Genomic DNA, 23197 nt, shown 5'->3' with positions numbered 1-23197 from the left:
CACCAGCCAGGACAGTGGCCGTGCCCGCAGGGGACCGAGGGGTCAGAGAGGCAAGCACCAGAGAGAGAGCACAGCCAGGCAAGGCTCCATCCTCCATCCCAGACAGACAGAGGGACTCCATCCCTGCTCCAAGAGATTTCCAGTGACACGAGTGACTGGAGCGCGGCAGGGAAGCAGCTTGGCCCCGCACAGCAGGCAGGACCTGCTTCAAGCTGTCACTGCTCAAGGGATGCTCAGTTAGAGCAGCACAGCCTCCAGCAGAGGCAAAGCCAAGCCCAAATAACCAGCACAGTCCTGCACTGTGTAAACAAGAACTGGTTGAGGTTTGCTGTTTAATATTGTAATTTAAAATGGGATGTTTTCAAAGGTTTTAAAGAATGCAATCTGTCGTGTGCTGAGGGAAGACACACAGTGTATAGGAAACAAAATACAGAATTAAAAGGTTGAGTCTCACAGGAGGCTTCCCTTGGGAGTGTTTTGGTGATCAGGATATTTACATGTGATCTCAAAAAAGGAGCAGTGAACACACCCCACAAGATGCTTTAAGGGAGTAAGAAGCTAAAAAAAGGAGAAACTCTTCAAGTTGCAGAAGGTATTCTCAAGCCCCAAACAAACTGGGTGAAAAAATGGCAAATGGAAACCAGTGCTCTGAAATTTAAAATAATGTACACAGGGAAAGCAGTCTCCCATAAGCAGCTGTGGGCTCTGGGCTGGGTGCAAGCACTCGGGAGAGGAGAGGTGGGAATTAACTCAGATAGTTCCATGGAAAACTCACAGCTCTTAGCTTGGTAACCATCAAGAAAGCACAGGGAGTTGATGGTTAGGAGAGGAAGGAGGGAAGAAACAAAAAGCACGTGTATGCCAGAAATACAACACACACTCTGCAATAGCCTGGTTAGTTTGGATCCTCCCTCCTGGAAGAACCAACTGTGTCAGGAGACAGAAAAGGCAGCAGGGCCGTGTCTGAGCACCTGGCACACTGCATGGACCAGCTGGTACACCTCTCAGCTGTTTCCTGGGACAGCAGCACAGGTTTCGAGCCTGGAGGAGAAGTGGCTGAGTTGAAACTGGAATGGCTGCAGCACATTCATACAAGCCCAGATGTGTGTGGGACTCCTCACCTCGTTTAGGAAGATATGGATGTGGCTCCTGATGGTGGCACTTGGCCCAGGTCTCCTGTGGACCCGAGAAGCCCGAGGCACCCCCAAGCCCCCGTACCTCGTTGAAGAGCAGCTCCCTCCTCTGCTGCTTCCTGAGGTCCATCTTCTTGACGGCCACCTGCTTGCCCGAGTGCCGCTCGGTGGCGATGCACACGATGCCCGTGGAGCCCTCGCCGATCTTGAGGAAGCTGTCCAGGTACTCGCGGGGGTCCCCGGGGCTCACCACCAGCTGCAGGGCGGCGCGGAACTGCTCGTGGGACACCCTGGAGGGCTGCTGCTCCGAGCACGAGCCCCAGCTGGGCGGGGGGTACGCGCCCGGCGTCACGCTGGGGGAGCTGGGGTACGAGGCCGTGGAGATGTAGGGAGAGCCGGGCTGCAGGGGCGGCTGCTGGAAGGGGGGAGCCTTGTGGTAGAGCAGGGGGTACTGGTAGCTGCTGCCGGAGTAGCTGCCCTTGCTCTGGCTCTGAGGTAGCTTGGCTGGGCCCCGGGGGTAGGTGTCTGAGCCGCAGAGCGGAGGGCTGACCACCAGCTGCGCTCGGTCGTAATCCACCTGCAAGGCAGACACGGACAGTGGGGCTGGGGAACAGCTCCTTCCTCCCTGCCCTGCCCCTCCAGCCATTCCCAGCCCCCTGCAGGTCCCAGCAGAGCTGGCACAGCGGGCTCCCACACTGCACCCGCTCTGCTCAGCACGGCACAGGACATCTCCTGTCCATCCCAGGTCCCTTCTTCTGTCCAGGTACCTGTCTGGACATTCCACAGTCTCTGCTGAATCACAGAACGGCCCGCGTTGGAAGGGATCTGTGCTTAAAAAAGTGTATTTGCTCTGCATCTCAGTGCCCTGCAGGCCCTCTGGGCCATTTCCTCCAAGAATCCATCCCTGTCACATCCATAAAACTCGCCCTGTAGCAAATTCCAATCTGTGTCTTACTAGTACCTGCATTTGATTCTCAGCCCTTAGCCTTTCCTTGTGTTTTTCTCCAGCAATTGAGGGATAGCCCAAGCCCTTCCTGTGGAGGTGGTGGTACCCTAAAATCCCTGTCATCTCCTGTCTTGCCATGCTGCCAGCTGTTGTCTGAGTGACTGCTTACGTGAGTTTGACGAGGAGCCTAATTCAATTCACCGTTTCTTAAATCATTTTCCACAGTCACACACTACTTAACTGCAGTGTCACAAAACTGCTAATTTTCATCTGAGATCAGAGAGAATCGCAAAGGAAATTATCCCAATGGGAAGCCTGGTTCATTTGTAGGTTCCTTTCTATTTTTTGTATTTTCCAAGCTTCTCTAAGCTTCTTACATTGAAGGGTAATGAATGCTTCACATTTATAAACATAATGGTTTGCTCACTTCCACCAAACTAAAACCTCTCCAAAAGATGTAGAACAAAAAAACCTACGCAAAAATTATATTTTTTTCCTCTGGAAAAGAACATCTTCACATTTACAATATGTGACTCCTGACGATGTGTGGAGCATCTCAGGGCAGGGGGGTGGTTTGACACAGGCTCATCATGTAGCACAATTACAAATAATTATGGCAATGAGTTCATTTAATCAATCAATTTCAGTGGCAGTGCACAGGGATGGACAGAGCAGCAAACTCTACACAGCTCACGGTCGCTACTATTACTGCTGGCTGCCGGCCAGGAGTCCCTGATCCATGTTAGTTAAATGCACATTAATCTGAATTTGGCAGTGTAATCAAGGACCCAACTGAACTGTGAAATTGAATTCTGCGGTGGAACATCATTTGACCATTTTATGCTAAGACTGCAAAAAAAAAAAAAAAAAAAGGAAAAAAGAAAAAAAAAAAAGAAAAAGAAAAAAAAAATCTGCCGCAGCATCAATTTATCAGCGCGGGCTCTGCACCGCGAGGAGGAGCCTGGGGCTGCAGTCGCCTCCAGCCCCCTTTTCTGCCCGCCTTTGCCACCTCCTGCCTGAGCCACCAGGGCTGCTGGGCCTTCCCTCCACCAGGGCTCTGGGGGAAGAGGGGCTGCTCAGAGGCTTCCCCTGGAAAAGCTGGAGTCTGCCTCACGCAGGGCTGAGGCACCCACATCAGGAGCACCCAGCAGCAGCAGCAGCAGCAGCAGCAGCAGCAGCAGGGCTGTGCAGCAGCAGCGTGCTGGGGCTGCTGAGGAAAAACCCCACAGCACCACAGCCATCACTCCCCTTACTCCATCAGGCAGGGATGGCCATCAAACAGAAAGGAGTCAGACACATGAATTTCATGAAGGACATTACATCTGCCAAACTAATTAACGTGGAGAAGTGCTCAGATGGTGTGGTGGAGGGAGGGGAACTCAATCTAACCCTGTCCTATATATATCAGTGTATGTAGGGACAAATAATTTATTGCTTTGGCTGTAAATACACAGTTTTCTTTATAACCACTGAGATGGGGAAAACCCAGTATAGAAAATGAAGCTGGATGAATCCAGGCCAATGAATTATTTGAGGCTTCACCCATGTCTGATATTTCTGAATATGCCCTAGGCTTAACACACTGGCAAAAGAATATTCTGCAGTAAAATTTTAGAATGAAAATTCAGGGGTTCAGTGTGCTTGCTAAGAGTTTTCAGAAGCTTTCTGAGGTTAGCATTGCTGCACAATGTAAACCCACTTCCTGAATCCCAAGAAATGCTACGAGTCAGGAGCTACGATGAGTAAATCCCTGAAGCTCTCCTCCAAGGCTGTCCTGATGCAGTGCTCCACATCACAGCAAAATGAACACGCTTTACTCCACCAGTAATTCCATTCCTGCTGCCTCCTACTGAATGGAAGTTCTTGAAATGCTACCAAGGAAAGAGGAAAGCAGTCCTGCACTCATTCCAGATCAGGTCACAGGAGCAGCCAAAGCTCTGGCACGACATTCATCAGGCACAGGGGCATCTCCCACATCTCACAGTCTGCCAGGTGGAAGGAGCAGAAGGGATGGTCTGTAAATCACACTGAGAGCACAAAGGCAAAGGTCACTCTGCTGCTTGGCTGGGCTGGCCCCAGGACTCCCTGCCACACACAGAGGGGGCAGGCAGCACTCACACACAGCTGCTGGCACCTGGATGGGAAGGCAGGGAAAGGGAGGGGGTTTCTGACAGTAAAGGCTTGGCCCTGCCTTTGCCAGGCTGGAAATGTCCCCGTGGTACAGAGGGACACAGAGGACCGTGGTGAGACACCTCTGCTACATTACAGCAGCAAAGGGGGGGACAGACATCAGGGGCCCTTGGAAGAGGGACAGGAGAGGGTCCCAGGGAGCTCCTCCTGGAAAATGACAGGGAAAGGAGCTTTGAAGTAATAGGGGTGCCTGTGATGAAGAGGAGGGTAAAAAACCCCATGCAGAACAGAGAGGCCAAACAGAAGCCAACGATGAATTAGATCTTGTGAGACACTGCTGAGGTGGGACACCAGCTCTGTGTGGTGAGGGTGACACAGCAGACTCTGTAACTCCATGCAGGTGCCCTGGAGTCAGTCTGCAGGACAGGAGAGCACGTGGGGACACAGGGCTGGCTCAGAGGGAGGCAAATCCGAGCCTCTGGCTTCCTACACCTCCATGGTTCCACTGCACAGCAGTGGCCAAGCCCAGGGCAGGGCAAGTCCTCTGATGTAACAACTCTGAAATCCCTGGTGATGAAACAGGGCACACATTTGATGGGTCTGACATCTCTTTCCTGCAAATAATGCTGAGGTAAATCTGCTCCTCACATTTACAAGCCAAAATGACCATCCTTGTTAAAGGCACACGTTTGTGCCTGAAGGCTTCTTCACTTACTCTTTCACCCCTTTTAATTATACTTTAAACTCAATCTCATTTGTAAAACACCTGATTTGAGATCTGACTCTCATTTAGTAAGCTCATTTGATGAACCCTTATTTTACTAATGCCTCCTTGGAAAGAAGATTCTTCAGCAATCACCCAAGACAAGAAACCCCTATTTACCTCCAGGAGCTGTGGACAGGTTTGGGATTGAACTGCTGCATTTAACAGTGAATCATCAAGTTTCAGTACACCAAGGTTGTAGGAGTGTTTTTGATGCTCTGAGGAACAGCTCACAATGAATCTTGCATAGAGGCATATATTTTTTTAATAAAAGTTGTTACTGCATTCTAATGGGATATTTTTCAAAGTGCTGGAATCCTGTAATAATCACCTGTGTCTTCTGCCCTGCTGATTGGTGTAAAAGTGGCAGGTGCTACAGGGTCTCTGCATTCCTGGATTTGCCCTCCTCTTTTCTAAACTCTGACAAAACGACTGCTCTCAGTAAAGGAAATGGCAGCTAACCCTCCCCAGATTTCCCTCCCAGCTTCCAGAGTCCACACGGAATGCCCCACTGGTGTAACCACCACACACACTCCTCCCACCACACCCTGAGCTGTGGAAAGGTGCCTACAGAGACCTGGTGACTTTTCTGCTTCCCCCAGGGTTTATCCTCATGCTCCAAAGCCTGGCTCTGTGCTCCAGTGCAAAGAGGGACAAAAACTGCATTGCTCACCCTTCCCCATGGGGCACTGCACCACAGCAATGGCAAAGCAGCCAAACCTAAGGAGGCACAGGGCTGGCACACCTCCAACCCAGGGATTTCAGGGATCTGCAGAGACCTGGCACTGCAGCAGGACACAGCCAGTGAGCAAATGCACTGTCCAGCTATCACCAGAGAGGAGAACACATCTCAGCACTGACAGTCACCTCCCTCAGCATGGGAAAAGTCACAGCAGCCCCAGACTTGGAAAAATGATCATCACAGTGCCCGTTGCTAGGGGAACTCAGTGGTGTTCAGAGCCAACTAGACTGAAAAAGCATCTCTTGCTCAGCATTAGAGGCCTAAGAAGGTCATCATGGTTGCGCTACTAGAGGTGTGAGAAAAGCACTCTGAACTGAACAAGTGGTCACAGCACAGGGCTGCAAGCAGGGCTGGAGAGCCTGTGTAGGTGACAGCCTCCCGTGGCAGAGCAGGGACAGCTTTGTGGAGAGGGGCAGCCTCTAGATTAACACGGCTGAAATGCTGTCTTGCACATCAGCCCTTTTTTAAACTACATCTGAAATGTCTTGGGTGAGATCAGATGCTTTCACTTCATTTCAATGCTTAAAAACAATGCAAAAGGGAGCAAGCCCCTACCCTTGTGAGCAGAGAAGAGCTTGCAATATGAAGATGGCATAAATACAGTATAAATACTGAAGCACAGAGGTTTCAGCCTTGCACAGTAACAATTCAAACTCAGAAGCATCTGATACACAAACCAGAACTGCATCTCACCTGCTAAGATCTGCTCAGGCACAGGAACTCCTGAAGCTACAAAAACCTGCTGAAGAACCTGCATTTACTGGGAATTTCAAATAAAATCCCCAGAAGATGGGCACTCCAAACCTGCCTTTCAATAAGTATCTTAAGCCCACTGGTCCCTGAGGTGCATTTTCATACCCCCAAGTAGAGTGGGCGGGTTTCCAACCTGCCAAGGAGCAGCCCCACAGCTCTCGGGGCCGTGCCCAGCCCGTCCCTGCTGGCACTGCCCCTGCCCAGGCTGATCCCTGCCCTGGCAGCAGTCCCTGGCAGTGGGTTACCTTGGGCACGCCTGCCGCGGTCTCGGACAGCCGGGGGTAGGTGTAGGAGCTGTAGGAATGTCCCTGCGGGTGAGCTTTGAAGGCGCTGGCTGCGTAGGGCATGGCCGGCTCCTGCAGGCCGGAGCCCGACCTGGACCTCTGCCTCATGGCCGGCTGGGGGCTCGCAGGGTCCACGTAGGAGGACTTGGGCCTCTTGTCAACGTCCTCCTTGCCCAGGCCGCGTCCCCAGTCAGCGTCCCCGAGGTCCAGCCTCTCCCTGGGGCACTCGCTCTGCAGCGAGGCCCGGGACGGGGCGTAGGGGAAGGAATCCCGGTAGTCCAGGGAGGAGCCGCTGGGCACCCGCTGGTACTCCAGCCTCAGGCCCCCGTACTCCAGCGCCTTGGGCTTGCTCTCCAGGTGTGCCTGGTAGTCCGGCAGGAACCGGGACAGCTCCGGCTGCAGGGGCGCCACCTCCGAGTAGTAGATGTCGCGGGCCGTCACCTTGAGCAGGTGCCCGTTGTGCCTGGCGGCCAGGCTGCCCTGGCAGTACCTGTCCCACGGCTCCCCGCACGCGGCCCTGTCCCGCAGCCTGTCCCCGCCGCCCTCGGCCGCCTCCGCCTCGCCGCAGCACTGCGGGTAGGGCACGAAGCCATTCTCCTCCTGGGGCCGGGCCGCCTGGCTGGCACTGCCCTGGGCGTGCCTGGGAGGGCTCTCCTTCCGCAGGGAGTTGGAGCGGGTCACCGAGATGTTGTCAAACTCCTCCAGCAGCCCGTTGATCGAAGTGTCCTTTCGAGGCTTGTTCCCCCGAACGATGGTCTGCCAATACAAAATTGCTTTGGTCAAATACTGGGTTTTGTTCAGTATTTCACAAACAAAACACCAAAAAGGAGGAAAGCCTGTATTCACCCAGGACTACCCACAGCAATGTCTTATGTTCTTCAGTCACATATCTCATTGCTTAAAATAAACCCTCAATACATAATTACAGTAGGACGTGAAGAAATGTTTAAATACAGTGTAGATCACAAGCTGGGATTTGGTTTGCAACGCCAAGACACTCTCAAAAAGCCCAGTTTCAGAGGTGGGTGTTCAGCAGCCAACAAAAGGGACATCTAAACTCACTACTTATTTTCCATTTGTTCTCATTCAGCTCTCTGCATCAAGCCACACTGGCGGGCTGAGTCAGACTTTCAGGGCATGGATAAGTTAAATGAGAATCATTCAGTGGTCACTTCCATGGGCTGTTTTAAAAACTGCTAGAATGAAAAGTAGCATCCAGTTAAGCAGGCACTGAATTTTCCTGTTCTTTTCTTTTTTTACAAACCAGTACGTTCCTGAGCAGCAGAATCCCACTGAGGACTGCCTCTTAGTTAACTTAACATAAAAGACACTCGGGAAAGAGGGAAAAGCACTTAACTCCATCTCCTTGTAACACACAGCATCCAGCCAGCCACGGCTGTGCACAACCACGGCTCTGGGACACCCACATCAGGGATGCCAAGTGCTGGCACAGTTTGTGTCCCCTGTTGCCATCCCACCCCTTCATGTCCAAAGCACTGCTGCTCCCGGTAGGGCAGGAGGCGAGCAGTGTGTGGTTACAGCTCTCCTCCAGGAGAGATTTCATCTTTAGCCAGTACCACCTGAGGGCTGTAACACGTGGCTGCATCCATTCCTCACCTGGGCACTGCCATTGAGCACCACTCCACGTTTACCAACACCCAGCAAGAATAGGATGTACAGATTGGTGGCCAGGGCCATAAATCAGCCAGGCTCTACTGAAACACATTTGCCTTGCTGATTTACTTTGGCTAAGTATCTCTGGCTGCATCTCACTCAACTCACCGAGCTTTTCAAGAGAGCCACCGTGGTCAGCCCCAGGAGATTCCCCTCTCTGGAAGTGCTGCACACTGAGCCTGGTGAACCAGGCACCGAGCAGGCATGGCAGATGCTCAGTGTGGAACACTGGACACCAACCACAGCATACAGACCCAGCCTGCTCACTCTGCACTTGTTCTAAGCACAGTGAGACTGCTCAGCTCCTGATTGACAGCACTCAGGGGTTCAAACTTTGTCAAAGAAACCATTCAATTACTAGTAAGAGCACAAAATTAACAGGAATGTACTTGTTTGTCTCCCAGCAAAGGGCAGCTGAGAAAAGGCAGGTGAAAAGCAAAGCAGTCCTGACCTGATGCTGCCTCCTGCTCTGATTTATGGCCATAATTACTTGCCTAGTTTGCTATTTTGAAGCCAGTGGTACTGAAACAATAGGACAGCAAAAATAAGAGACAGCAAATAGATCACTCCTTTCACCTCCAAAGCCATTCAGCAGGATGGGAGGGATTGGTTTAATTCTGCTCCAGCCTCTTGGGCAGGATGGCTGCACGATCGCTCATGTTTAATTATCACATAATAAAGCAGCAACATTCGACAATGAAATGCAGATAATTGAAAATAAGACTGAAACACCTGACTGCCCCCCCTGTGCCAAGCCTGCCCTGCAGGGAAGTGCCCATCTCACACCTCCAGGGGACTGGCCTGCACACAGGAGAGCTCTCCTGGGTGTGCCCAGGGAGCAGAGGGGCCTCTCCCAGCAGAGGGAAGAGGAGCTGCCCCTCTGTCCTCCAGGCACGCTCTGTCTGCATTTTCAGACACCCTCAGAAGAGAGAGATTCAGAGAATGCAGCTGAGTGTTTATGTTAGGGAATTCACTGGTGACAAATCCCTGCAGTCTGGGGATTTTCTGCAGACAGGTGCGTGCGTGGGAGAAACCTTTTGGATTATGGGGATTTAAAAATAGCACTAATAGTAAAATGATCTTATAGGAAATTCTGCTTTAAAAAGAAAAAAAGCATTTGCCACCGAAGCCTCAGCCTGGTGAAGTTGTCCTGGACAGCTCTGGGACCTCAGTGCTGTCTCATCCTGACTGGTGAAGTTAAGGGGATTAGGAACTAAGCCCCATTCCTTTTATCCCAGCATTTCAAGGATGATCACTGGCAAACAGTGACTTGCAAGTGTGATGGCTGCAATTCCTATTGGCTTCAGATTATTTTCCATGAGAAAATGAAAACGGCCAGCACAAAAGGAGGCTAAAACTTCCCTGTTCCAGAGGCACTCTTTCTGAATAGTCAGTGCTTTGTTACTACGAATAACAATTATTATCAATTATCATACTTAATTATTTCTATCAGCAACAACAACAATAATGTTTCTATTTGCTTTGGCTTGTTTTTACATCTTGCATTTCCCTCATATGGAAGGGCAGACTTGGTGAGATGCCCCCAGGCTCCATCAGGCAGCCTACACAGCTTGATCTTTTCCAAGGAAACATCCAGCACCATTCTTATCAAAAGAACTGTAGTGTCTACAGAGAAGAAAATCTGGGAAGTGTTTCACCAAGACCCTGTGAAATATTCTATATTGTCAAGTGGTTTGCTATCTGAATAGAACTTTAAATGTTTACACACAATCCTGAAGTACATTGTTTAACTCCCTGGTGGGAGAACCTTTTACTAGGCTGAAAAACCAAACTAATACCCTGAAGAAGGTATTGGTGTAAAGAAGTAATTAAAGTAAGAACGAGCAGAACATCAAAATTAAAAAACTAAATCAAGTAAGTTATATAAAGAATAAAACATTGGTTGCACCATGTTAACTTGTCCTGAAGTGATTTACTGGAGAGAAAGTGTGTGCTGGGCTTGCCAGCACCCACAGCTCCTGGAAGCACAGGGTTTGCAGAGAGAAGCCTGAGCTGCCATGAGCATGGCCCAAATTCCCAAACCTGAGAGCCTGATGCTAGTGCCAGGCCCACAGGGAGCAGCCAGGCTAAGGAGTGACTTCAGGGGAAAAGCTGGACTGGTTTTGGGATTGTGGACAGATCTGGGCACTGTATCAGTGGGCAGAGGGAAACCTCGTGGGATAGACATACAATGACAGGAATCACAAATGATGGGAAATCTGAGCTCTGACTTAAAAAGCAAAACAAAAACCTTGAAAGAAAAGGTAACAGGAAAGGGCTAGCATGGAAAGAGATATAATGGTAGTTAATGTCATAGGAACTAGGCTAGCTTTTCTCATTTTAATGGCTTTATAAACTGAAGAAAATGTGAGGAGGAAGAGGGGATCCTGTCTCTATATTCTAGAGACATTTACAGAGATTGTTTTCTGATTTTTTTTACTCACTTACTCGTCTTTGCATTTTTAAACTTATGGAATTTTCAGGGTTGCTGCAGGCAAAGCAGGTAAAAGCAAAGCATCCTTTGCTAAGCTGGATGGGCCAAGATTTCTGAGGCCTTTGTTCTGCCTGCTGAGATCTGCAATAGAAGTGTGCCCAGCACCTTTCCTGGCTGGAAAAGTGGGACCCAGCCCCTCAGCTGCCCCAGGGCCCCACACCTGTGGTGTTTATTAAAGGCCCTGTGCAGCTCAGGAGGGATGGGAGCTCCCAGGGATGGAGGAGCTGGGAGTTTCCAGCTGCCATTCCCCCTGTGACAGATGAGTGATGCCATGGCTGACTGACAGTTAAATGCAAATATCATGTGTGTGTGTCAGGAGAAGCTCTATAGGTTTATAGTTCTGTTTTAGCCCTTGTGCTGTTATCAGGGGTGGCCTGGGCTTGGGACCTTTGGGGGGGTGGGATTGTCACTATGGCAGCACCTGAGCTCCAATCAAGGTGTCAGGCAGTGATCTCCACCCCTGGGCAATGAACAGAACGTTGGGGGAGCCAAAGGGTTAAAAGGTGAAACCTCCATTGTGTGGGAAAGATCCTGTGCTCCCAGGGCCGTATTCTTTTCTCTGTTCAGTCCTCTGATGTATTTTAGCCAGGGTCTAGTGAGCCTTTCAGAGGGTCTGGCAGTGAGCACATCTCTCCCAGCCGGGCCCAGGCACTCAGAGGGCTGCAGTGCCCGCTGACAGCAGCCATCCTTCACGGGGCCCTGCGGCGCCTGGGCTGCCCTGATAAGCTGTGATGGATCTGCCTGGCACACAGGCTGTCCTGCCTTGTTCCAGCAGGAGATGAGAAACAGCTCCTCTGCTCAGACACTGGATGAACCTTGACAGTAATGAAGTGGGTAATTAACTGCTGTGCCCTAATGCGACCTTGCATTTATTGTCTTTAGAACTACTATACTTTACACACTCGTTAAGAATATATCATCCTTTGTCCTCCTGGAGCTGTTTTCCACAGTCAATGAGGATTTTAAATCTCTGTGATGTGCAGGGTGAAAAAAAGGGAATTTAAAGGAAGGGTCACCCTTATGAACAGCCAATCTAAACTCTGATTTTGCCTCTAGCTAGCTTCTCCCCTCATCTGCATTACACATAAACTAAAAGCACAGCCTATGCTAAAATAACCTTTTTTTGTTCTTAAGAAAAGGTGCATAAAGCACAGATGGTCAGAATAATCTAATTCTAAGTGATGGATGTATTGGTAATTTATTTTCTTGTGTTGCAAGACATCCCAAAGTATTTGAAGCTGTGTTCATGACACCACATTTTACTCCCAGTGTAAAAAACTAAGAAAGGCATGTGGAGAGAAAAACGGATCCTTGTCATCACTAAGGAGGAAAACTCCAGCCTTCCCTGTGAGTAACACAGTTTGATAGCTGCAGCCAAAGGTGTCAGGGGTCTGCATCTGATCTGCCAGAAGAAAAAGTTCTTGGAGGGGAAGAATTTAGTGTGCAGGTGAGCACACAGTGGAGCACACTGCCCAGAGAGCTGGTGGACTCTCAAGAACTGCCTGCACACAGCCCTGTGCCCTGAGCCCTGGGATCACACTGCTGGAGCAGGGAGGTGGCACCACATGACCCTCTGTGATCCCCTCCAAAGTGACCCATTCTGGGGTTCTGTCACCCAAAATAGATGGGGTCTCCTAAAACTCCTGGAAAGGGGGAAAGCACAAAGCAAACCCCTGCTTTCTGCAGCAGCCCAGGGCCAAGATGAGGTGATCCTTTCCCTTGTGTGTGGGGCTAAATTTTGGGGCTGAGGTGCCATCCTGAGGCTGCCACCAGGACTGGGCTCAGGGGGAAGGTGGGAGATGCAGACCTGCCCACGTCATGAACATGGCATGGCAGATGTGCTGCCAGGGAGGAAAAGGGATGGAGCTGAGGGCCCAGTGCCAGGGAGCTCTGCCAGGGGCTGGGATTGCTGCTCCCAGGGAAGTGGTTCCACTGGGCACTTCAGGCTTTTCTCCGTGGAATATTCACTTGGGGCCAAATTCCAACTTCTGAGCTGCTTTCCCAAATGACAGTGTCAGAATTATCCTCCCAATCCTTCCACATCCCAGTGAATCCTAAACTACACCTGAATGGGCAAACTGCATGAGAAGGACTGGAAAACAATTCCACACCTCCATCCCCTCAGAGGGAGGTTTGGGCACTTGTGGCACACAGATCAGCCTGGAAAGAAGCCTTTTGGACAGGACCTCCTCAGATCCATGGGGAGAAATGATGCTGGATGGGACAGCAGGTAATTCATCACCCTGCACCCTCCAGCAGTGTCCTGTGGGAGCTGCTCCAGTTTTGATCTGCAGCCTGTCCACAGAACACTCTTACTCAGAGTTAGTCTCAAGGAATCCACCCCAGACAGGAGAGTCTGTCAGAGCACCCCTTCCTGAAGCCTGTAATTTAGAGCCTGGTTTGCTCCTGGAAGCCTTGGAGTTTATATCATTTCTGTTATGAATTCCTTCCCAATGCCATAAATTCTCATTCTCCCATGAAAGCAGTATTAGAAAACAGCAATCATTTTGGAATCCCACAGCTCCCTCCTTGGGATGGCACTGCAGGTGGCAGTGGTGTTGGGCCAGGATTTTGGGTCTCTGCTCCCTGGAGCACACAGGCACCCCCCCACAGGGTCACCTGCCCAGAGCAGGAGCATGAGCCAGTGTCACCTGGCCCTTGCTGTGACATGGCCCAGCAGGTGAGCCATGACCCCACTCCTGAACTGCTCTAATCCCTTTCCAGGAGATCCATAAATCCCTGCTGGGACAGCTCCCAGACAGGACCTTTCCCCTGCACAGGAGGGATCAGAGAAGTGCCAACCCCAGTAAATCCCAGCCAAATCAGCCTTCAGAGGGCAGAATTCCAGACATGTGCCATGTCATCCCAGCCTCCAATCCAAGGTACAGCTGAGAGCAGTCTGACCTGCTAACAGCACCAGTGCCAGCTGCTTAAAATTCTTCAAAAGCAAAAGAATGGAAAACTCTGAAAAAGGGCTCACCAAAAGAGCACTGTGTAATTTCCCACCCTGCACAGCAGTTTAGAAGTTGGTTTCCATAACAACAAGAGCAACGTTTCATTATAATCACACTCCCTGGTAATTCTTTTGACATCTTAAAATACAGCAACTTTAACACAAGGTTTAGTTTAAAACACCACTGAAATATCTACATTCTAGTAACTTTTCCTTGTTTTTTTTAAATACACAAAAATGCTTGTTATATGTAATTTGAAATGCTATTAGAGAATTTTAAAAGTTTAAAATAATTATTCTGGGCCTACTTGAAATGTATCTGATCTGTGCAATTTCATATGTCATATACACACACAAATCTCTCAGACACACAGCAAATGAGTGAAATGTGACTTAAAAGTTTTAATTTGAAAGAGAAAGTGTCTGTAATACTGACCAGTATTACTGATGGGTTCAGGGAAAGGAGTGGAGAAATCTCAAACCAAACAATTTGTGTTTCACAGGACTTGGGATCCTTCAAAATCTTCTTTGATCCAGAGATAGAAAGGGAAAGAAAACTGTCCCACAAAATTGAATGTCTCAAACACCCTCTTTGCACTGCTGCACTTTCCCAAGGCTGGTGGCAGGGCTTTCAGCACAGCAGTGCTCAGAGTGCACAGGAGCCAGCAGGTGAAGCAAGGGCTGCTGGCAGTCCTGGTGCCTCCTTCAGCTCTGGCATCTTCCCTTCCACAGGACAGCACATCACACAATGTGTCTCACACAGGAATGCAGGGACTCTGCCCACCTGACTTGGTGCAGGCCCTCCCCAGGGACACTGCAGGGAGCTGCATGCACAGAGTCCCACTGCAGCACAAACCCTTCTGCAGCCAGGGTGGAATCTCCCTGGGTCAGGCTCCCCTCTGCCCTCACCATGCCCATTAACAAATGCAAGGCTGATGGAGCATTAACCCAATTAATGATCCCGGTGCTTTTTTCCCTCAGTGGAAGATTTTTCTGGCTGCAGTTTGATTGAGCTTTCTGAAATATTTAAGTCAATTCCAGTGTGATAAAATTTCACTCTCTTGAAGGAATTGCCTTCATCTGACAGCTCTGACAGAGGGGCACTTGCTCAGGAGGGCAGAGGCTCTGGGCTCACTCCACCATGGTCAGGGTCATCTCCTGCTTTTAATTAAACTGAGGATTTTGACAGTCTGTTAATTTAGAAGAAACAATTAGAACTGTATTACTGATGGCTGTGATCCACCACAGCAAAGGAAGTTTCACATACAGCAGGTGCTTGAAGCCGAGCCCACAGTTCTGTTTCTGGGTGTGTGGGGCCAGCAAGAAATGCTCCTGCAAGGAGCTGCCAATGACCTTCCCACCCCAAAAATCATCAGGCAGAGGGGGGAGGAAGGAGCTGGTGAGTGCAGAGTGCCTCAGCCCCAGCACTGCACGTGGATGGGGCTCTGCCCACGGGCCCTGCTCGGGGCTGGGACAGCCCCTGCCATCCCAGCCCTGGGAATTTGGGGTCAGCACCCCGAGGAAGGGCAGGCTGATGTGGGCAGAGCACTGCCCAGGTGGCAGGGAAGGAGAACTGCCATCCTGCAGGAGAAATCACCCTGCACCAGTGATGTGCCAAAACAGTCCCACGGCCTTAAAGCAGCCAGGAAGTGTCCAGGCTCTTCCTAGCACACTGAAACTGGGCATTCCTGGCCACACACATGCAAGGAGCACCTGTAAATCTGACTGATGTCTCTGACTACTTTGGACTCCTTCATCCTCTCCTGAAAGCTCACTCCTTGATTTCAGGGAACCCAGGAATTTGTATTGGCAAAATAAAAACACAGAACAATCTCATCTGCATTGTAAATGGCAGCATTCTTTCTTCCCAGGAAATACATTACTTTTCCTTTTCAAGGGCACTATCAAATGGGAAATGCAGCCACAGGAATGTCCTAAGGAAGCAGGACTGACTCCCATGGCGTGGTTTTCATCTGCAAACATGGACATGAAGCAAAAAGTGCTCCAGTGCAGAAATCTGTGCTTAGGTCAAATTTACAGGGCAGGTGAGATGGAAGACACGAGGAGCTTCCTCAGCTGACATTTGAATTATTCCCTGCTGTGAAGGAGAAAGGCAAATCAAACAGCCTCTGGATGGGAGCGAAGGGAGGCAGGAGATTCAGAGCAGAGAGGTGGGGCCAGCCCAGCACCACAATCTCAGGTGCTCAGGGAATGCTCCAGCACTTCAGGCTGAGCTCCATGTGGATGTGGCTGCAATTGCTGGGCTGTGTCGCCCCCAAGTGCACGCAGGGCTGGGCACAGATCCGTGCTGCCAGGCTCAGGGACTGCCCTGCCCTGCCCTGCCCTGCCAGGCTCAGGGACTGCCCTGCCTGGCACAGAGCAGCTCCTGCCCTGCCCTTGTCCCTGCCCTGCCAGGCTCAGGGACTGCCCTGCCTGGCACAGAGCAGCTCCTGCCCTGCCCTGCCAGGCTCAGGGACTTTTCCCAGGGTGGCTGATGCCCACCCCTGTGTTCAAACCAGCTTTCTACACCTGTCTATGCCATGCTCCTGGGAAGTGCTTCCCAGGGAAGCATTGGCCTTAGCAACAAGGACCTCCAGGTGCAGCATGCTCTGTGAGAATCATTAACTGCAAACTAGGACACAGATCCCAATTACTGTTCTGCTCAGACTACAAAACTGTGAAATTCAGTAAAAGTCACAATCTTGTGCTATCCTTTTAACTGTGTGATCCTGAGAGCTAACTACTAATGCCTGCTGGATCTCAGCAATTAAAAAGCAGAAATGCTCCCCCTAAAGACTTCTCTTTCATTCACTTCTCTCTCTCCCAAGATCTGTATCTGAAATGCCTTTTTTTCCTGGAGCACACAGTTCATCCCACAGACAACAGAAAGGCATTTCAAAGTCTCTGCAGGTAAGTCAGTGTTGTTCCCTGGTAATACACAGCACTTGGCTGGTGTAATTGGATCCTGCACCAAGGGGAAGACAAGGAAGAAAGCTCAGCAAAGCATTTCAAATTCCTAGAGAGCCACCAAAGCCCAGATCTAATGGTGTCAGAGCAGGAGACAGAAAAGAGCACACTCATACCTGGAGCTCTGGCTCCACAGCTGTCAGCTGCTGGGCAGCACGTGTTCCCCTCTGGTCCTGGGACTCTGCTGAACCAAACTCTGCTGGGATTAATGACTGTGGCTGTTTGGTTACAATTACAGAATCCCAGAATGGTTTGGACTGGGAGGACAATAGAGATTTCTATTACATGGAACATGGCTCAGTGGGACTGGAACCTGTCTGGTTTCTGTTCTGCACTGCCAGGGCTCACACCAAGCTCCTCAGCAGAGCCAGGCACAAGTGAGAGACTGCAGAATGTGCACAGACTGAGCTGCACAGAGGGATGGGAGGGAAGGAGCAGGCACCACCCTGGTGCTGGTGTGCCCTGCAGGTGCTGCAGGACTGATTTTCTGTGGAAATGCCCTCCACAGCCCTTAGCTGTGCCTGAGGCAAGTGCCCTGAGCAAAGCCATCAGGATGCCTCAGCAGGTCACTGACACACGGACAGGAGCTGGGGATTGCCTGCTGCCACCTAGTGCTGCCCAGGCAGGAGCAGAGACTGCCTGAGCCCAGCTCTCAGTGCCCTGGCTGGAGCAGAGTGCCTGAGCCCAGCTCTCAGTGCCCTGGTTACAGAGTGCCTGAGCCCAGCTCTCAGAGCCCTGGCTGGGACCCCAGCACCCCTGGGGCCCACCAGCCCCTGCAAACCAGCCTCTCCCAGCCCATGCCAGCCCAGTGGCTCTCTGAGCCCAGCCAAGCCAGGGCTGTGTGCCTGAGCCTGCTGAAACACAGCCAGCCCTTCCACACACCCCTGGGGAGAGCATTCCCTGCTCACACCTCACTGCCTGCTCTCCACGCTTCCCTCTGGGGACCATGGCCATGCAACAGGTTCCAGGAGCACCCCAAAGTGTCACCTCCACTGCCTGGTCCTTCCCAGGTTCCAGGAGCACCCCAAAGTTTCCTGGTCCTTCCCAGGTTCCAGGAGCACCCCAAAGTGTCACTCCACTGCCTGGTCCTTCCCAGGTTCCAGGAGCACCCCACAGTGTCACCTCCACTGCCTGGTCCTTCCCAGGCCCCAGGACAGTATTGTCAGTACAGAAAAGGCTTTGGGGTAAAGAGCTGGGCTCAGCAAACCAGAAGGAGCTACAAACAACAACAGCCCCATGGAGCAGGGATGGAGGCTGCAAGCTGGGAGTGTGGCTCATTTTCCAGGACAGGCAAGCCAGCAGAGGAGCTACTGGAACAGTGTCCCATAGATTTGTCTTCAGGGACCAACTTCCAGGTTAAAAAAAGAACCTGATTGTGAGTGTCCTCGGTCAGGATCCAGCTCCTGGCTTGTTTCAGGTCATAAAGTGCCACCTGGAGAGCATTCCCAGTCTGGTACTCCCAGAGGAGCCCAGATTCAGTTTCTGAGCTGCTGGCCCCAGAGTCTGGCCCTTTCATGTGCAGGTCACTGTGGGTTTGAGCTCTGAAGGCTTCAGCAGCTCCAGACTGGGAGCTGTGAGCTCCAAGTTTACTTTCAGTCTTCAGTGCCCTACAAAGGTCTGCTCACCCACAGAAACTCTCACTAACGGGACTAAAGCTCACCCTTGCAAGATCCCTCCAACACTAAAATCACATAAAATCCCAGAGCTGATGCATTTAAGGGCATTCTTTTACCAATCATACTGGAGCCAAGTCCTCTGTCAGGTAAGTGGGGCAGCTCAGATCAGTGCCAGCTGCTGTAGGGGCAGAGCTGGCTAAGATGCCAAAGGATTTCTGCAGACCTTCCTGAGGGCCCCTCGCTGCAGAGAGCCAACTCCAGCCCTCCCTCGGGCTGGGACTGGAGGGGTGAGCTGGCCCAGGTGCCTGCAGGAGGGGACTGTGGCAGCCCAGGCTCTTCTGGGGTGACAGGGACCTTGCAGGGAGGGACATGGCCAGCAGGCACAGCGATGGACTGAACGTGTCTCCCCAGGGCACAGGGGAGCAGAGGGGGGTCCTGCACCCCCTGCCAGCTCCAGAGACACCTCTGACAAGCACAGTCCTGCAGGCATTGCTCCTGCTTGGTTTCAGCACATTTAAAGGACAGCAAGAAGATGGAATGTGAAAAGTTCTTTTCTGCCACTTACAGCATTTACTCTGTGCTCCAGGAGAGGGATTTCAGTGTTTCTCTAGGATGGCCAGTCCTCTTGTGAGCCCTGGTGCTGGTGTGCACAGTCCAGCTGCAGACTGACAGGACCTGGCTGAACATGGGACTGTCCTGAAGGACCAACACCTTGGCCAAAAAGGTGTGTGAATAATTCACTTTCTGGCACATCAGCTGAACTGAAAAACTGAGGAATATCCCGTGGTTTGAGTCAGTCTGAAATGACAATGAGGCTGGTTTTGATTCTCCAAACAAGGCTCTAGAAAAACAATGTCAAAACCAGGCTGGATGAACTGTTTCAACAGCATGGAAGGCAAGTGTGTGAAAATGAAAGAGCTGCTGATCAGGAACTCTGCTGTTCAGAAAGCCAGAAGCTCAAAACTGTAAAGAAGAAATGAGAATGCATCAGTTAAAGCATCATGGGGAGAGGTGCTCCCTTTGGAATGGGATGGGATGAGATGGAATGGGATTGGATGGAATGGAATGGGATGGAAGGGGATGGGATGGGATGGGATGGAATGGGATGGAATGGGATGGGATGGAATGGAATGGGATGGGATGGAATGGGATGGGATGGAAGGAATGGGATGGGATGGAATGGGATGGGATGGATGGGATGGGATGGAATGGGATGGGATGGAATGGAATGGAATGGAATGGAATGGAATGGAATGGAATGGAATGGAATGGAATGGAATGGAGTGGAATGGAGTGGAATGGAGTGGAATGGAGTGGAATGGGATAGACTGTTTCAGCTGGAAGGGAGCTACAAGCAATCACTCAGTCCAGCCTCCTGACCAATTTAAAGCATGTTATTGAGGGCAGTTTCCAGATGACATTTATTTAAACACTGACTCTATTGTTGAAGTCAACTTCACAGGCAGCCAAAGTGTTATTCTAAAGGACCTACATAAAACATCTAATTTTCTGAAATCAGACAATCAGAAATAAACCCAAAAGTTTCCTCTGTACAATGTAGAACATATGGGAACATATTAGCCTAGTGATAAAATTCTAAAGAACTTCTGAGCTGTGTGCTTGCACTGATTCATCCTGTGGCTCATTTCTGCTTGCACAGTGATTAAACTCCTGCAAGATTACACAGAACTGTCAGCTTGGCTCTTCTCACAGCGAGTCAGCATGGACACTAGATGGCATATTTGCATTAAATCTGTGGGGGAACAGAGCTAACTGAGCAGCACTGTCACTTACAGACACAGTAAAACAAATGGCACTCGCAGGTGAAGCAGGATCCCTTTGAGAGAAAAGCTTCCATTAAATGTGTGGCAGCATTTTCTTCCAGGAGCACACAGCAGCAAATGCATTTCTGTTCAGTGATCAAAATAAATGGGAACTGGGGCTGTCTTACAGGCCAATTGCAAATCTGAAAACAATAACTTGCAGATGAAGATAACCAGAGAAGAGCTGTGGTGGGAAGGGACTCCTGCCTCCAGAGCAGGTAAAATCTGACCAGGCTAAAGTTGCTCTCTCCTTTCCAAAGGCTGAGATCCCACAGTCCCTCCTGGCTCCTGCCCTGCCCAGCCCTGCTCCATGGCAGAACACGTTCCCTGCACCCAGAGGTGCTGCCCTGCCCTGCTCCATGGCAGAACACGTTCCCTGCACCCAGAGGTGCTGCCCTGCCCTGCTGGGGACATCCCTCCCCCTGTCCCAGCTGAGCCAGCACTGAAGTGCCACTGCAGGACCTGCAGTTAACAACCCAGGGGGACTTTTGGGATGTGGTTACAGGGAAGGCCCACGAGATGTCAGCAGCCTTCCAGGTCCTGTCCTGGCAGGAGCTGTCAGGGAGAAATCAGAATGTGGGAGGCTGAGAAGAGAGGCCAGGACAAGGCTGTTTGCCCACCTGCTCCCATGCCCCTGAACAGCTCTGTGTTTCTAAATGCCCCCTCTCCTGCTCAGGCATCTCCCCCGTGCAATTCCACAAGGGCAGGAGAGGGATGGGGGTTTCTAATGAAATCTGGATATTTCTGACTGCTCAAGCCCACACTAGGACCCTCACTCATCCCCTCTTTGAGGTCCTTGACCCCTCAGCATCACTGTGCACAGAATCCTCCATCTAAACAAGGACATGTGAATGTAGGACAAAAATGTCACCTTAAATGAGGCTTGAATGTCCTTGTTGGGAAAATCTGAAGAGGCCAAAGAGGATGGGGAAGAGAAGTACTTGCCTTTTTTCCTCCTGTCTTCATGCAGAGTAAACAAAAGCTTTGATTTTCATGTCAGAGCTATTGAAAGGGCCACCACCACTTACTCATTTTCTTACTTTCCTTTATCTTTGTAGAAGAGAGGCTGAAATGCACCAGTAGAAACTCTGAAAAGTTTTAAAAATTAAAGCTGACTCAGCAGGATTGGGGTCAAGGACTGAGGCAAAAGTGAGAAAAGCTAAAATTCCAAGACAAACCATATAGACCAGAGGTCAGAGACATGAGGAGCTGGCAGTGCTGTGGGCAGTGCCCCTCTCTCTGTGCTCTGCCCAGGGCAGGGTGGCAGGGCACAGGGCAATGCACTGCCAGGGGCTGGGGGCACCCAGCTCCCAGCTGGGCCAGCCAGGGGCACCCTGTGAAGGCATGGAGAGGACAGACAGGGCTTCCTCTGGCCTGGAGGCAGCCCAGGCCTCCTGCCACCTTCCTGACAGTGCAGCACCCACGCCAGCCTGAGGGTCTCTCTGTGAGCCCCCGGGCTCCCCTCGGTGCCAAGGCTCATCTCAGAGCATGGCACACACCACGGGGCAGGGAGAGCCCTCACCCCTCACACCTGGCAGAGAAGGGAAGGAAATGGGGCAGAAAATACAGAAAAAGGGAAATTTCTGCACGTGAGCACGGCTGGATTTACTGCAGAGGAAGGGAGAAGGTCATGAGGAGGTCCCAGCAGGCAAAATTCAGTTTTCTTCAAGTCCCTACACATTTAGCCAGCCACACCCTGACAGCTGCCTCCCTCCTTCCTCAGGGACAAACTCAGCACTGTCACTCCCAAGCTGGAACCTTGATGGCACCAACAAAAACACAGCAATGGAGGCTTGACACATGAAGCAGCACAGAGAACTAAAGGATAACCCCACTGTGGTATTTCTTCAGGAACAAATGGCATTTTTCCCTCCAGTAACTTGACAGAAGGGAGGATGCTCAGCTGTTCCCTGCACCAGGAAACATGGGAAGGGATTTTCACAAGTCTTCAGTGCCTCCCTGCTCCCACTGACAGCAGCAGGCATTGAGGAATGTTCATGGAGCATCTTTACAAAGCCAATGATGAGCTCTCTTGGCACAAATCCCCAGCATAAAGGTTCTGATGTCTGTTTTCCTGGAATTTTGAATGGAGTGGAGATGCATTTGCTTAGTTATTGATTCTGAAGTTTCCAAAAATCAAAGGGTGGTACCAGACTGGAGCTTCTGTGCAGCACAAAGGCAAAGACAAGCCAAGCATACTGTGTGCTGAGAACAAACAGCAAAGCATGAGCTCCAGCACACATGGAATATCTCCAGAGTACTGAGGCAAGAGGACCAAGAGGCCTGGCAACAGGATCTCAGCCTTTGTGAAGCTTGTTTGAACTACAGGCACACACAGACTGTTCACATTTTTCATGCAGGGATGTTTTAAGTGGAAAATCAGCCTTTTTCACCCCCTCCTTGTCTCTACCCCTCAAACCTATCAAGTGCACTGCTGTTCTATTTTTCATGAAGTTTTCTGCTGTGCTATACTTGTGCTTGCACCTGAAATCCACAATCCTCTGCTGCTATCTGGGTCAGCCACACTGAGAAGGGGAATCCCATCATTGTCTCTGGTTGGTTTTGAAATGAATGACTCTGTCCAGTCAGCTCAGGCTGGGATTCAAAGGCTGACATTCCACGAGAGAGGCTGCCACACGTGTGCCAAAGCTCCAGGAGCCTTTCAGCCCAGAGCCAGGGCTGACATCCCCCAGAGCCAGGGCTGACATCCCCCAGGATATCCAGGAGCCCAGGGTGCTGCCCTGCCATCATCCCTGCTGCTGCTGCCTTTGAGTATTTATCATTTCTGGCTTTTACCCAAAGGGAGACACCGTGCACCAAGAGATCTGCTCTGCAGGCTGGCAAACAGCAAACAGCACCAACAGAGAAAGCTGCAAGAGAAGCCTTTCCCCTGCCCTGCCTCAGCTCTGGGTGAAGCCC

At 50.9% G+C, this 23197-nt stretch overlaps 1 protein-coding gene across 6 annotated transcripts in view; it reads right to left on the bottom strand.

Moving 5' to 3' along the window:
• PAK5 (p21 (RAC1) activated kinase 5) overlaps positions 1-23197 on the bottom strand; it is an 82385-nt gene that overhangs the window by 10780 nt on the left and 48408 nt on the right. For all 6 annotated transcript variants that reach the window (XR_007777215.1, XR_007777214.1, XR_007777217.1 and 3 more), the window contains exons 3-4: positions 6713-7507; positions 1219-1710 (exon numbers count right to left, since the gene is read on the bottom strand). Coding sequence is in view for 3 of the 6 variants with exons in the window: in XM_050972776.1 (XP_050828733.1) it covers positions 1219-1710; positions 6713-7507 (1287 nt within the window). In the remaining 3 variants the exon portion in view is untranslated. The remainder of the gene's footprint in view (positions 1-1218; positions 1711-6712; positions 7508-23197) is intronic.

This window comes from Serinus canaria, chromosome 3 (assembly GCF_022539315.1).
Source record: "Serinus canaria isolate serCan28SL12 chromosome 3, serCan2020, whole genome shotgun sequence".
Taxonomy (NCBI): Eukaryota; Metazoa; Chordata; class Aves; order Passeriformes; family Fringillidae; genus Serinus; species Serinus canaria.
This window is presented reverse-complemented; position numbering and strand designations above follow the sequence as displayed.